Below are 13168 nucleotides of genomic sequence, written 5' to 3'. Positions count from 1 at the left end.
GCCCGTTAGCTGTACCAGCCAGGTGTTAACTGGGAAAATCATAATGACATGTAATTGGTACAGTACTTTCTCCTGTGGTTGAGCATGTTTATGGATGGCGTCTCCCTCCATGTAGTTCAGGAACTTAGCTATAATTGGTCGAGGCCTGGCCCCCGGGGGAGGGCAGCAGATCAGAGACCATTGGGGCCTTTCAACCACAATACAGGGAGACGGGGCTTGCGATGGCACCAGCTCATGAATCCTACCATCTGGAAACTGCTCTATGCAGGCGCTTACACAGATTTCAGGAAACCCCATAAAGCTGAGGTTATTACGCCACGCCCTTCCCTTACCATCCGCACGCGGGCCACCAGCTCCTTCTTCACAGTGGTAAGTTTAGACACTGTTTGCTGCAGAGAGGAGACCGCGTCCTCCAACCCTGATACCCGGGTTTCAGCTTCAGTGATCAGTTCGACTACATTGCAGAGGTCTTGTCTAAGCAGAGTGACCTCGGAGCCCTCAGAACCTATTTTTGGCATACAGCAAGACCGTTTGATGGCTATGAGAAGGGATCTGGACTCGTTTCTACCAATGACTCATGTTTACAGCACATCTACACCTGATGACATATGGGACAGGAGATACCCAGCTGTAGGCAATGTTGATGCAGACGTACACCACCCCAGAGTGGCAATCTATGATTCTATGTCTCTTTGGTCCTGGGGCCTCAAAATACGGATCCTTTCAGGACAAGGTAGCCTGCCGCATCAGGAATGGGGCCAATATAGCAGATGAACCCCACTGGGTTCATCAATATTGTAGCGTAGGCCTCTACCCCACGAAGTGCGCTTCAGTGTAGGGTTATGCAATAACTGTGGATAGGATCAGCCCTCCAGGCCCCACCTTAAATGTCTCCCGTCTCGGAGCCTCCTATTGCCTGTGATGTCAGTCCAGCCCCTGTAGCAGCTGGGCACCCTCCCCCTCGTGGAGGCCACCACCAGAATAATGCCTCGCAATGTCCTTATCTTTGGGCTGCAGCCCACTACATTCACTCTCAGGGACAGGCAGGGGTTAAGAGAAGCCTCCAAGAAATCCTGCAGTACTGTGGCTGCCCAACACCCTCCACCACTTAGCTTGTCGCTGTGTAAAGGCCAAACAAGGAGTTCCCGCAGCCATACTAGTCCATGTCAGGTCCCTGTCCTCCCAGGGCTGCATGCTCCAACCTGCCGCACTAAAGGGCCCTGCCATGGCAGTCTGATGCCCAATCTCCTGGTCTCCAGATTCATGCCGCGGCGTACAAAACACACCCTCCACAAAATATACTTTTGAGGGCAAAGTTCCTTGAGAAGTGTGCAGCTCCTCTGCCAATTTGGTCTCATTCCTGTGTAACACTGGCACAGCCACCACTGAGGAACTGGATAATGTGTTCAGTATATTGGATCATTGGGTACCTGTCTTTTGGTTTTCCCTTATCTCTTAGTGGCCTTTCATATACTTAACACTTCTAGCCACCTTGACAACTGGCATAGGAGGTCCTCTGTAAAAAGGTCCTTGACTTGTTTTTCTCCTAGGCCTCGAGACACTCCACTCATCTAGATCAACAACCATGCCAATTCCCAAACCCTATGGCATGCCTAAGGCGTCTAAGGTGACATCAACTGTGTCCATTTACATGGAAAGATTACTTATGCAGATGACGCATAACTCTATCAAATGGTCCCTCTGCGGCCAACACCCAATGTCCGGTCTTGGTTTCATGATCAGTGGCTGAGGCTCTGCTTTGTTTCTATATGGGGCTCAATATCTGACCACTTTCTGAAACTAAATCCTTCTAAAACAGCCTCTGTTCATCTCACTCCTTCCCTTCTTTTCTCTGGTTATTTTTGGCTTCTTCTTCGTATCTCCCTCACTTGCAATCTTAGCCCCTAGGACTCACTCAACTATGCAGCCATTCTAAATCTGTTCCCATATTAGTAAATTCACGCCTCTCTGCTTTTTATGTCTCCATGCCTTGAAAAGGATAAACCCTTTCTTTCAGACCCCACCTTTGTCATCTTGTCACCAAAGTGGAGATACAGTGCTTCTAGGTTTCCTCTATGCTCTCTCTCCTCATTAAGCTATCTGCCTGGTACTCATACATTTCAACCTTCTGCACATACATATTTCTTTTAAGGTATGCAGCATCAGTTTCATGGCACTTGCCATAAGCAAGCAACCTGAAATGCAAGAAAAGGCAACATTCTATATCCTTTTCAGGGTGTCTTCCCCAGCTTTTTCCTTTTTATTTCCTTGCACTTTAGAGTTTTGTGTAGTTGACACTTTTTTGTCAGAAACTTGCTTATTTCGCCTATCTGACTTGCCTGTTTGGTTACCTCCTTCTTTAAATGTAAATGTTAAACCGTTTTTTCTCTGTTACTTGTTGGATGCTCTGTCGTTCAGGTAGTGTAGCGTTATCAATGTGGCTGACCGGTCGAGCATCACAAACACTGTTGGTCAATCTCTGCCAGCAGCTTTTAAAAGCGGTTATCTCACATTCGTAAGAGCCAATTCATTACCAGTACCAAGGAGAAACCCTACCTTGGAACTGCATGAGGGTTGCTTTTATAGAAACACGTCTAATTGAAGAGTTAGAGCCCTCTCCACAATATCACTTAGGCAGAGTAAGGACAGTTTAAAGTCTATTAGAATTTTTAAACAAGTAGTTGTTTATGGCCGTAATACCAGGAGGTATAATGATTTCTGATGAAAACAAGACAACCAAACAACAGGTGATGACTGCCACAAGACTACAATTTAGTGAGCGTTACCCCTTTGTTCACCTGTCATTTTGTAGAAGTGCAGAACAGTTTTTCTTTTGCAAGTTAAGCTTTTTGAACAGTGTTTGCCTCAACACTGTTTTACATTAAATAAATTAGAGGCACTGCAGTATAGTAGTTTTGTCCCTAAAAACAATAATGGCTTGGTACATCATCATAATTTTTCAAGGAATGTGACAAGGGCGATAGATTAGATGTAATTGCTACACCCTGAAAGGATTAGTTACTCACCTGTAATCCTAGTTCTCACATATGTATACTATATATATATATATATATATATATATACTCTTTTGTAGTCCACACAGGCCCTGTAGTTCTAAATTTGGGATGTGGTCCTATGTCTATGTTCACCATTTACCTGGTGCACTTTAAAATGGTGATTGTAATGTTTATTTGGTTGGCTATCGAAGACCGCTTGGTCGAAACGCGTCGCCAATAAACGATACCTACACGGACTCTGGAGTGCGAGTCTTTTGTGTTTCCAAAATACTTGTGGGGACCTTTTCTGAGACAGACAGACAGACAGACAGACAGACAGACACACACACACACACACATATATATATATATAATTGCAGCCAAATACACAATAGAGCTGGATAATGCTGTAAAGAATTTCCACCATACATGAAACATATGCATTAGAAGCATGAAAAACAACACTAAAGATTGTTTTGAAACGGTTTTAATGCTGAAAAAACAGTAGAAATTCTTAGTATATCCTGAAAGCATAGAAAGCTCCCAGGCTGCATTGCAAACATACAGTCTGAAAAGACTGAAAAGCTAACCTGTAGCTGCATGCTACAAAAAACTGACACCGTGCCTTTAAGGCACTCATGACTCCCAGTATCCCATCATGCCTCAGGGGTGACAGTTGGGTCAGTTGTTCTTTTCGGAGACTGAAAAACCATGGAAACAAATAGGTTAACAATATCTCCAAATTAATAAAGATCCTTTGCCCGGGGAGGCAGAGAGTTGCTTATGACTTTGATGAGGATACCCCTGGAAGAGAACTAGGATTACAGGTAAGTAACTAATCCTTCTCTTCCAGGGGAGCCTCATCAATAGTCATAAGCATTTGAATAGAATAGCGAGCCTCACCTCATCTCCCTGCGGGCAAAGGAATAACAATACAGTAATAACATTACAAAGCCCAGAAAAAAAAAAGAAGAAACTAGGCTTGTACAGGCCGCAGGCTACCCAAATAGATTCCTCAAAGAGGCTTGTCCTACTTGAGTATCAGCCCTGGAATCAGATTCTAGACAGTAATGCCTTGTAAAGGTATGAACTGATCTCCAGGTTGCAGCCTTGCAAATCTCTGACATAGGGACATCATGCAGAGAAGCTACTGTGGCTGCTTTCCCCCTAGTAGTGTGTGCTTTAGGTGACAAAAGTAAGGGCTTGCCTGCAAGCTGATAAGCCAATTTAATACAGGAGACGATCCATCTGGAGATGGATCTCTTGGCAGCTGGAAAACCCGTTCTCAGTGGACCGTAGTTGATAAACAATTGGTCCGTCTTCCTACTCTCTCTGGTCTTTTCCAAATAAAATGTAAGGACTCTTGAGATCTAAAGAGTGCAGCGACCACTCAGCCGGGGTCGTAGGGTTTCGAAAAAAAGAAGGAAGAGAAATAGACTGATTTAAATGAAAATCAGATACAACCTTAGGTAAAAAGGATGGATATGCCCTTAAAACTACTCTGTTGTGATGGAAAACAGTGTAGGGTTCTTTTGTACACAGCGCTTGTATCTCACTTACTCTGCGCGCTGATGTAATTGCAACTAGATAAGCAGCCTTCCACGATAGGTGTTGCAAGGAAGCCCTGTGGATGGGTTCAAAAGGGGGGCCCATCAACTTAGACAACACTAGGTTCAACTCCCACGGAGGAGAAGGGTTTCTAACAGGGGGGACACTTTCTTCAACTCCTGTAAGAAGTCCTTGACAACCTCCATCTGGAAGAAGGAGGGCTGAGTAGGAGACCTCCTATAAGCCGTAATGGCTGATAGGTGCACCCTGATTGAAGCATATTTAAAACCAGATCTTGCTAGGTACAACAGGTAAGGCAGAATCACATCCTCCTGTGCTCCAGTAATCAAAATGACGTTCTCTGCACCAAAGAAAAAACCTCTTCCACTTAAACGCATAAGACGTTCTTGTGGAGGGTCGTTTCGCTTCCTTTAAAATGTGCATACAATTAGGTGGCAAATTTAAATGTCCGTATTGTATGACCTCAGGAGCCATGCTGTTAAGTGCAGAGAGGGAAGGTTGGGATGAAGAATCCTCCCCCCCATCTTGGTCAGCCGATCCGGCCTGCAGGGCAGTCTCCTGGGTGGAAGCACCGACTGGTGTAGAAGGTCCAGGTACCACCACTGCCGAGGCCAGTCTGGGGCTACCAGGATCATGGTCATGCTGGATCTGAGGAGTTTGGACACCACCTTCGGAATCAGGGGCAGAGGAGGAAATGCGTAAGCAAATGTCCCTGACCAGTCCATCAAAAGGGCATTCCCCCGTGTCCCTGGACAGTGGAATCTGGACCCGAAGGCGTGGCATTTTGAGTTTTCGTCGTCCGCGAACAGATCTATTTCTGGACGACCCCAGCGATGGAAGAGGTCTGCCACCACCTCGTCGTGCAGCACCCAGTCTGGCTGATCTTCGAAGTGCCTGCTGAGTGCGTCGGCCTTGATATTTAGCTCTCCTGGGAGGTGCACCGCTACTACTGTGAGGTTCCGAGCAAGCAGCCAGTGCCATATGGCTTGTGCCTCCAGAGAGAGAGGACGCAACCGAGTTCCGCCCTGCTTGTTCAGGTAGAACATGGTCGTCGTGTTGTCCGTTTGGATCTGCACTGAGTGTGATTCGAGAGCAGGAAGGAAGGACTTTAGAGCTAGATGGACTGCTCGAAGCTCCAGCATGTTGATATGGTAGGTCTGTTCTTTTGCTGACCACCTTCCTTGAATCTGCAGACTCCCCATGTGTGCTCCCCAGCCTTGGAGAGACGCGTCTGTGACTATAGACTGTGTCGGGAGAGGTTGGTGAAAAGGCACTCCCACCAGAAGGTTGCGAGGGTGAGTCCACCATTTGATGGAGGTCTTCGTCACCTGGGAAAGATAGATCCGGTCTTCCCAGAGCCCCGTCGACTGATCCCATTGATCCTCCAGAGCCTGCTGCAAAGGTCGCATCCTCAGCCTGGCGTGAGGAATCAGGAAGATGCAGGACGCCATGGAACCCAGCAGAGACGCTACTTGACGCGCTGTTGGATTCTGGGACTGTAGTAGAACTCTGCACTTTTGTTGCATAGAAAAAAGTCTCTCCTCCGAAGGATACGCTTTTCCCAATTTTGTATCCAGAACGGAGCCCAGGTAGTGAATGGATTGGGTTGGCAGTTGTACCGACTTCTCCATGTTGACGTGGAGGCCGAGCCTGTGCAATTGTAGCAGGCAAAGGTGGAAGTCGTTCTCTACCTGTTGAGGAGATGGACCTTTTAGGAGCCAGTCGTCTAGGTAGGGATAGACTAAAAGTCCTTTTTTGTGCAGGAAAGCTGCCACCACTGCCATGCACTTGGTGAAGACTCTTTGCGCTGATTTTAGCCCGAAAGGCAGGACCCGGTACTGGTAGTGTTTGCTGCCCACCAGAAACCTTAAGAACTTCCGATGTCGCATGGCAATTGGAATGTGGAAGTAGGCATCTTGCAAGTCCATCGAACACATCCAATCTCCTACTTGCAGATGTGGACATATTTGGTGAAGAGCAAGCATGCGGAACTTCTCCTCGACTATGCTCTTGTTTAGAACACGAAGATCCAGGATAGGCCGGAACGTGTTTTCCTGATCCTTTTTGGGGACAAGAAAGTATCTGGAGTAGACTCCTTTTCCCCTTTGTGAGGGAGGCACCTCTTCTATAGCTCGTTTTTGCAGAAGAGCCTTCACCTCTTTTCGGAGCAGATCGAGTTGTTGCGGACGAGATTTCTTTGGAGGAAAGTCCTGTTGAGGCGCACGGAACGTAGAGCATATCCATTGCGCAGTATATTCAGCACCCACCGATCGTTCGTGATGCTGTACCACTCTGTCAGATGTTTTGAAACACTTCCTCCCACTGGAGTGGACAACGGCGCTAGAGGAAGCCAGAGCTCATTTTTTTCCTCCTCTCGTCGAGGTAGAGGACTGCTAGTGACCTCCTCTACCTCGGTTGGCTTTACAACCGCGAAACTGGGTTTTGCCCTGGGTCTTGTTTTGGGACCACTGAGGGGGTTGAACCCTCTGTTGAACCCCTCTGCCTCTGTTGGACTTGAAACGACTCATCTTGTCGTCCGTGTGCTGACCAAAGAGAGATGTTCCGGTAAACGGGAGGTTCAGAATGCGCTGTTGCGCATCGGGCTTGAGGCCTGTCAGGCGCAGCCACGATGAACGTCTGGCACATGCCCCATGGGCATATGAATGTCCCGCCAGTATTGCTCCATCTGCAGCAGTGCTAATTATCTGGTTAGCCACCAGACTTCATTCCGTCAGGGTCTCCTCAAAGTCTTGTTGGTCCTCCTTAAGCAATTTAGATTTAAAGCGCTCCATTGAGTCCCATAAGGCTCTATCGTACCTGCTTAAAAGCGCAGCCACGCTATAAACCTTCAGCGTCCAAGCAGCAGAACTGCAGACCTTGCGGCCCCATGAGTCTTGCAACTTGCTGTCCTTATCAGGAGGAGTTGAGGAAGAGGGAGAGACTGAGTGGGTTTTTCGTGCCGCCGCCACGACTACTGAGTCGGCGGGAGGGTTCGCTTTCACAAAGATCGGGTCAGAGGGTGCGGCCTTATATTTCTTTTGGATGCGAGCCGGCACCGCTCTTGCCGATGCTGGAGCCAGGAACACATCATTGACAGGATCCATGATTCCTGGGACCAACGGTAGCACTGGACGAGACCCCGACTTTTGGTGAAGAGTCTTAAAGATCACTGTTGTGGAGACTTGTGGCACAGACAGCTCGATGTTTAATTTCAGTGCACCCCTCTGTAGGACATCATGATAAGTATTGATATCGTCCACTGGGGAAACCCTTGAGACAGGGCTATCAACCAAAATGGGGGAGTAATCCCGTTTGGAAGAGAGGGTTGAGGAGGTAGATGAAGTAGCTGGTGTTCGAGCTCTCCTTTCACGAGATCTTCTGGCGGGTACCTCCCATCTAGGGGGAACGACTGCGCCTCCTCTTGTGAGACCTCCCTGAACGCTCTTCTCGTGCAGGGGAACGAGATGCAGCTGGTCTCACTGGCGATCTTTCTCTGCGCCTGGGAGGGCTGCGTCTGTCTACTTCCTCGACCAGTCTTTGCAGAGGAGATCTGTGTACTGGGCTGACATATTCCTGCAGCCTTCTTGTAGCCCCCGAGTCTCGCCAACTGTGCAGAGGCATATTCCATCTAGGAGACAACTGCACACCATCAGTGGGAGGTCTGCGGGCAGGACTTCTAGACGGGGATTTGGAAGAGCCAGAGGAGTGACGGGAGGCTGATTCAGTCACTAGGATCACTGAACCATCCCTGGATCTCGTAGCCGAGTGTCCCGACGTCGACCTAGCTCAGTCACGGTGTCTCGACGGCGACCTGGACCGTTTATGGTGCTTCGAAGTCGAATGCTCTGAAGGCGCATGCCTCGAATCCGAGCGAGGAGGACCGCTCGACGTCGTATGGCGCTGGCCCGCCGTCGACGGAGTCCTTTCCTTCGACGCCGACTCTCTCTGTGGCGTCGGTGGAACAGACACTCTCGACTTCTTATGCCTCGATGGCGACGACGTGAGGAATGATGGTCTCGACATCGAGCGGCGTTGTGTGGCCGACGACGGAGCTTATTCTCTTGACATCGAATGTCTACGTGACGTCCGCGGAGGGGTATTAGTCGCCCTCGACGCCGAACGTCGTCAAAGATCTCCTCCTCGACGCCGATCGACGCCTGGATGTCGACGGCGGAGGACTTGAGGCTCTCGACGTCGGCCGCTTAATCTGCGACGACGGAGGTGAGCCAGCTCTCGACGCTGAATGTCGTGACGACGACGAAGGCCGAGGCTCTTTACCCCTCGACGTCGGTCGTCGCCTGGTTGACGACGGCGGAGGTGTGACACCCCTCGACGCCAATCGTCGCCCGGTTGACGACGGCGGAGGGGTCTTATCTCTCGACGCCGATCGTCGCCGAGTTGACGATGGCGGAGGGTCTTGACATCTCGACGACGACATACCTGATCTTCTTGACGGCGAGCCTGCCGTCGACGGTGATAAACGTTGTTTTTTCGAAGAATGACCCACCGGTTGCTCCTTTCTCAGCGCTGAGCCCGACGCTGAAGCTGCAAGACGAGAAGACTCGCCCGTTGAAGGTTCTCTGGACCTCTTGGAGCTCTTCTTGACTGGGGACCTCCCTCTAGAAGACCTATGGGCTAGGCCATAGACTCGAATTCTCTCCCTGTCTTTTAAAGTTCTTGATGACAGGGACTCACAGTGAGGGCAGGTCCTTGGGTCATGGTCTTCAGGTAGGCAAAGGATGCATACCTCATGGTTGTCTGTCTTAGCTTTCTTGCCACAAGAAGGGTACTTGTCAAAAAGGGACGGCATATCAAGATGAAAATGCCAAACAACAAGGAAAAACCTACTTGACTAGTTGAAAAATGTCGAAGTAAGGTTAAAAAAGTAGAAAACTGAGAGAATTTTCTGTCAGAAACAGAAAACGAGTGGAGCAGTGTAACCAGGATCCTTCCTGAAGGAGCCGGAAAGAACAACTGACCCAACTGTCACCCCTGAGGCATGATGGGATACTGGGGGTCATGAGTGCCTTAAAGGCCCGGTGTCAGTTTTTTGTAGCATGCAGCTACAGGTTAGCTTTTCAGTCTTTTCAGACTATGTGTTTGCAATGCAGCCTGGGAGCTTTCTATGCTTTCAGGATATAATAAGAATTTCTACTGTTTTTTTCACCATTAAAACAGTTTCAAAACACTCTTTAGTGTTGTTTTTCATGTTTCTAATGCATATGTTTCATATATGGTGGAAATTCTTTACAGCATAATCCAGTTCTATTGTGTATTTGGCTGCAATTGCTTGTTTTTATATATATATATATATATATATGTTGTGTGTGGTCATGTGAAACGAGAAGGGTTCAGCAGCGCGCCACCGAAGACTGGCCTCGGTATGGTCTTCATGCAACCTTGAAAATGGGTATGCGAGGAAGCAGCAGTGAGCAGAAAATGTTTTCATCTTCTAACAACGGAATGCATCACCCATTGGAGGGTCTGAATTAACTCTAAACCACAAGGACCAGCATGCCTCAGAACAATGTCCCATCAGGGCGGCCACTAGGGGCCCAAAGTTACTAAAAATGGCAATCGTGTCTGTGGTGGATGCAGAGAGGCGTGCCTTTGAGAAAGGTCAAAGTTGACCGAAACGCGTCAGGACTTGCCTTAAAATCAATAAATAATCTGACTTACTGTGGATGTGCGGCTCATTTCTTTTCCTGTGAGGAGAAGGTTGGAGTAATGTATATATATATATATATGAGTATATATATATGTGGGGCACATATAATATAGTGTTTCCGGGGTCCCGCGCATGGGCGGGAATATTCTAATGCTTATGACTTTGATGAGGATCCCTGGAAGAGAAGCACATGTGTACAATTTGGAATCAGAATATGGCTAGAAAATAGAGATTTAAAAGAAAAGGAGCTGGGGGATGAGTTCATTTGTAAAAGGGAATTGTTTTCTTTCATGGATCCAGATCTCCAATAAAAAAAGATATTTGCGTATAAACTTTCTGGTGTTTGAATCCTTCATTAATGACTATCTTACAACGAGCATTTGCAATACAATATGTCTTGCATTTACGCGTGTTTAAGCTATTGGAATTGTAAATGACAATGCCTTTTATTTATTAAAAAAAGGCATTGTCTTTTACAATGTGAGACCTATTGCATTGCAAATGCTTGTTTTAATTAGTTACCAAACATAACGCCCAAGTGCATGTCTCTGAAGATTGTGTAGTCCCTCAGCCCACATTAGCAAAGGGAAGCCCTTGCTACTTGTGGCTTCCATGTCCCATAGCCTTCCCGAGAATTTTCTTATACGCAACCACGGTACCACCATTATTTTGTGCTACCACCCACATGGGCACACTTACTCCAAAGCTGCCCCCCTCTAAATACTCATGAAATTCAATTCAATCTCTTAACCACGAGAATCTATTAATCCTTGAAATTGTTAAACTGTGCAGCAATGTTGTCCAATGTATACAAGCACTTTTTCTATAGAGTTCAATGACTTGTCTGGGATAGACATTAATTCTCAATCCTACACACAATATTAGGGGACCCTTTTGACCTTTATTCGGCAAGGGTGACCGATCTCAATGCTTACTACACATCTATACCTTCTCTTGGGTAGATCACACCTTCACCTACTTTCTACTGACTTAAACCTAACAGATCTACCACTAACTCATTCGCAGGCACGCACACCTTCAGTGCTAAATAGAATACAGTATTATATTACTATTTACAGAGTGCTTTCAATGCTGCTTATAGATATTACCAGGCCTTAAGACTACTGCCTTCCATACTGTCCGGCTGGGAACATCCTGGTAACCAACCTAAATCACTCCACTGCAACGACGAATGATTGGACACTGCCCTCTCCATCCCCAAGTCAAACACACAAAGTTCCTACAGTGGTTAACCAAATCAGCTAAACTACAAAAAAGCAAAACATTTTATTATGCCACAGATAGTTCAACAACTCCCAGCCGTGGCCTAACAACCTGAAGTAGTGTAAATTCATCAAAAGCACAGGAAGCGAAAGAAATGAGACCTGTGGTCTCTCCGGTACTTACCCCTCCAGGATCTAGTCCCCTTATCGGACACCGGTGCTGTCGGCAGCACCCCCTGGCAGAAACGCACTAACGTGCTGGAGCAGCATGTACAGCTCTCCTCCAATGCTCCGCAGCTGGCGGCCCTCGCTCAGCTGCCCGTGCACATTTAAGCCGTAACCTGAGTCCGACTTTAGGATGCGGACTACGCAAGGGACCCCGCCACCCACTCCCCCCTTGGGCACCAGCAGGCCCTCCCCGTTCCTCTGCGGACGCTCCACCTACTCGTCCGCCATCTTCACTTGAGCGGTGGTGGCTTGTTTCAGGGGCAGACCGGAAACGAGCCCGCCAGACCTACACCCGCTGCTGAAATGCCGTAAAGAAAGTGACAGCACGCCGATGCGCCGTGCCCGCACAGCAAACGCACGCTCATCTTGTGCTGAAAGGCCGCAGGGAGGGAAAGTGAAAACGAGCCATGCCGTGAGCGTGCACATCGGCTGTCCGGGCTCAAGCTGAGATTACCAGAGAAGACACGCTGTGAGCGTGCACATGCCTGTCCAACTTCGGCAACCAAGTCGACAACAATAGATCTCGCCAAGGCGGGCAGCGCATGCGCTGCATCGCTAGGCGAGACCTAAAAAGGCGATCGTAATTAGTCAAAGTTCCAGTCCTATTCCCAGACCAAGCTACTTCATACTGGGGCGTCCCTGTTTCCATCCTCATAAGTAGTGCTTGCATATTACTGGAGAATATATCAGCAAACGCATGGAGGCTATACTTGAATAAGAGGCAAGATAAGGATATGCGTCACATTCTATAAACTGAATAAAAAAGGCTAAACAAACAAAAAAAGAGAAAGGTGTAAAAATGCAACGGGTCACTCTCATAATGTACGGGGCTGTAAGGAATGTAATGCCAATTACTGATTACAAATCCAGTGATGCACAAAGATCCATAAGTAATGCGAAGCATTTTCTGGCAAATCTAGGACGTATGCAGTGACATAAACCCAAGCATGAAATAATTCGGCCAAAAAGAGGCAATGTGCACTACTGTTAATTTACATTTCGATCCATAATTATAAGTAGTACTATGGCTTACTAAATTCACACACAAAACTATAGAGGTCATATCGAACCCTACATTTCAATAAATGCTCATTCATAGCTTGTGCTAGTTGTACTTATTCTTGCAGACGTTTTGCTTCAAATGTTTTCATAATCATAACTTTGTTGGCTTTGCTTGCATACTTACTCTTTCGCCGTAGCATCACCTCCCGCAAAACCGCCACCCTGCAACAACAGAAGCACAAGTGATTAACTAACAGTGTGGGTGGAGCACATATCCATAGTATTAATTATGACTAACACCCGCAACTCTAACTTTGCTAGCCCGCAGGACTGAAGTCACTACAGAATGAATAAACTATTACTTACTGTAACTATCAGTTTGCTAATTCTTCTATTTCAGAATCACGTGCTATCTATGTGCTCTACTGGTATCAAGCAGTGAGTAGGTGGAGAATATTGCAACCTTTATCTTATAGGTTTTT

At 47.4% G+C, this 13168-nt stretch overlaps 1 protein-coding gene across 2 annotated transcripts in view; it reads right to left on the bottom strand.

The window, feature by feature from the left end:
* The window catches only part of LOC144817743 (uncharacterized), a 322716-nt gene that overhangs the window by 105968 nt on the left and 203580 nt on the right, over positions 1-13168 (bottom strand). For both annotated transcript variants that reach the window (XM_078674523.1, XM_078674522.1), the window contains exon 5: positions 12871-12908. In XM_078674523.1, coding sequence (XP_078530649.1) covers positions 12871-12908 — 38 coding nt within the window. The remainder of the gene's footprint in view (positions 1-12870; positions 12909-13168) is intronic.

This window comes from Lissotriton helveticus, chromosome 2_1, assembly GCF_964261635.1.
Source record: "Lissotriton helveticus chromosome 2_1, aLisHel1.1, whole genome shotgun sequence".
Lineage (NCBI taxonomy): Eukaryota > Metazoa > Chordata > Amphibia > Caudata > Salamandridae > Lissotriton > Lissotriton helveticus.
This window is presented reverse-complemented; position numbering and strand designations above follow the sequence as displayed.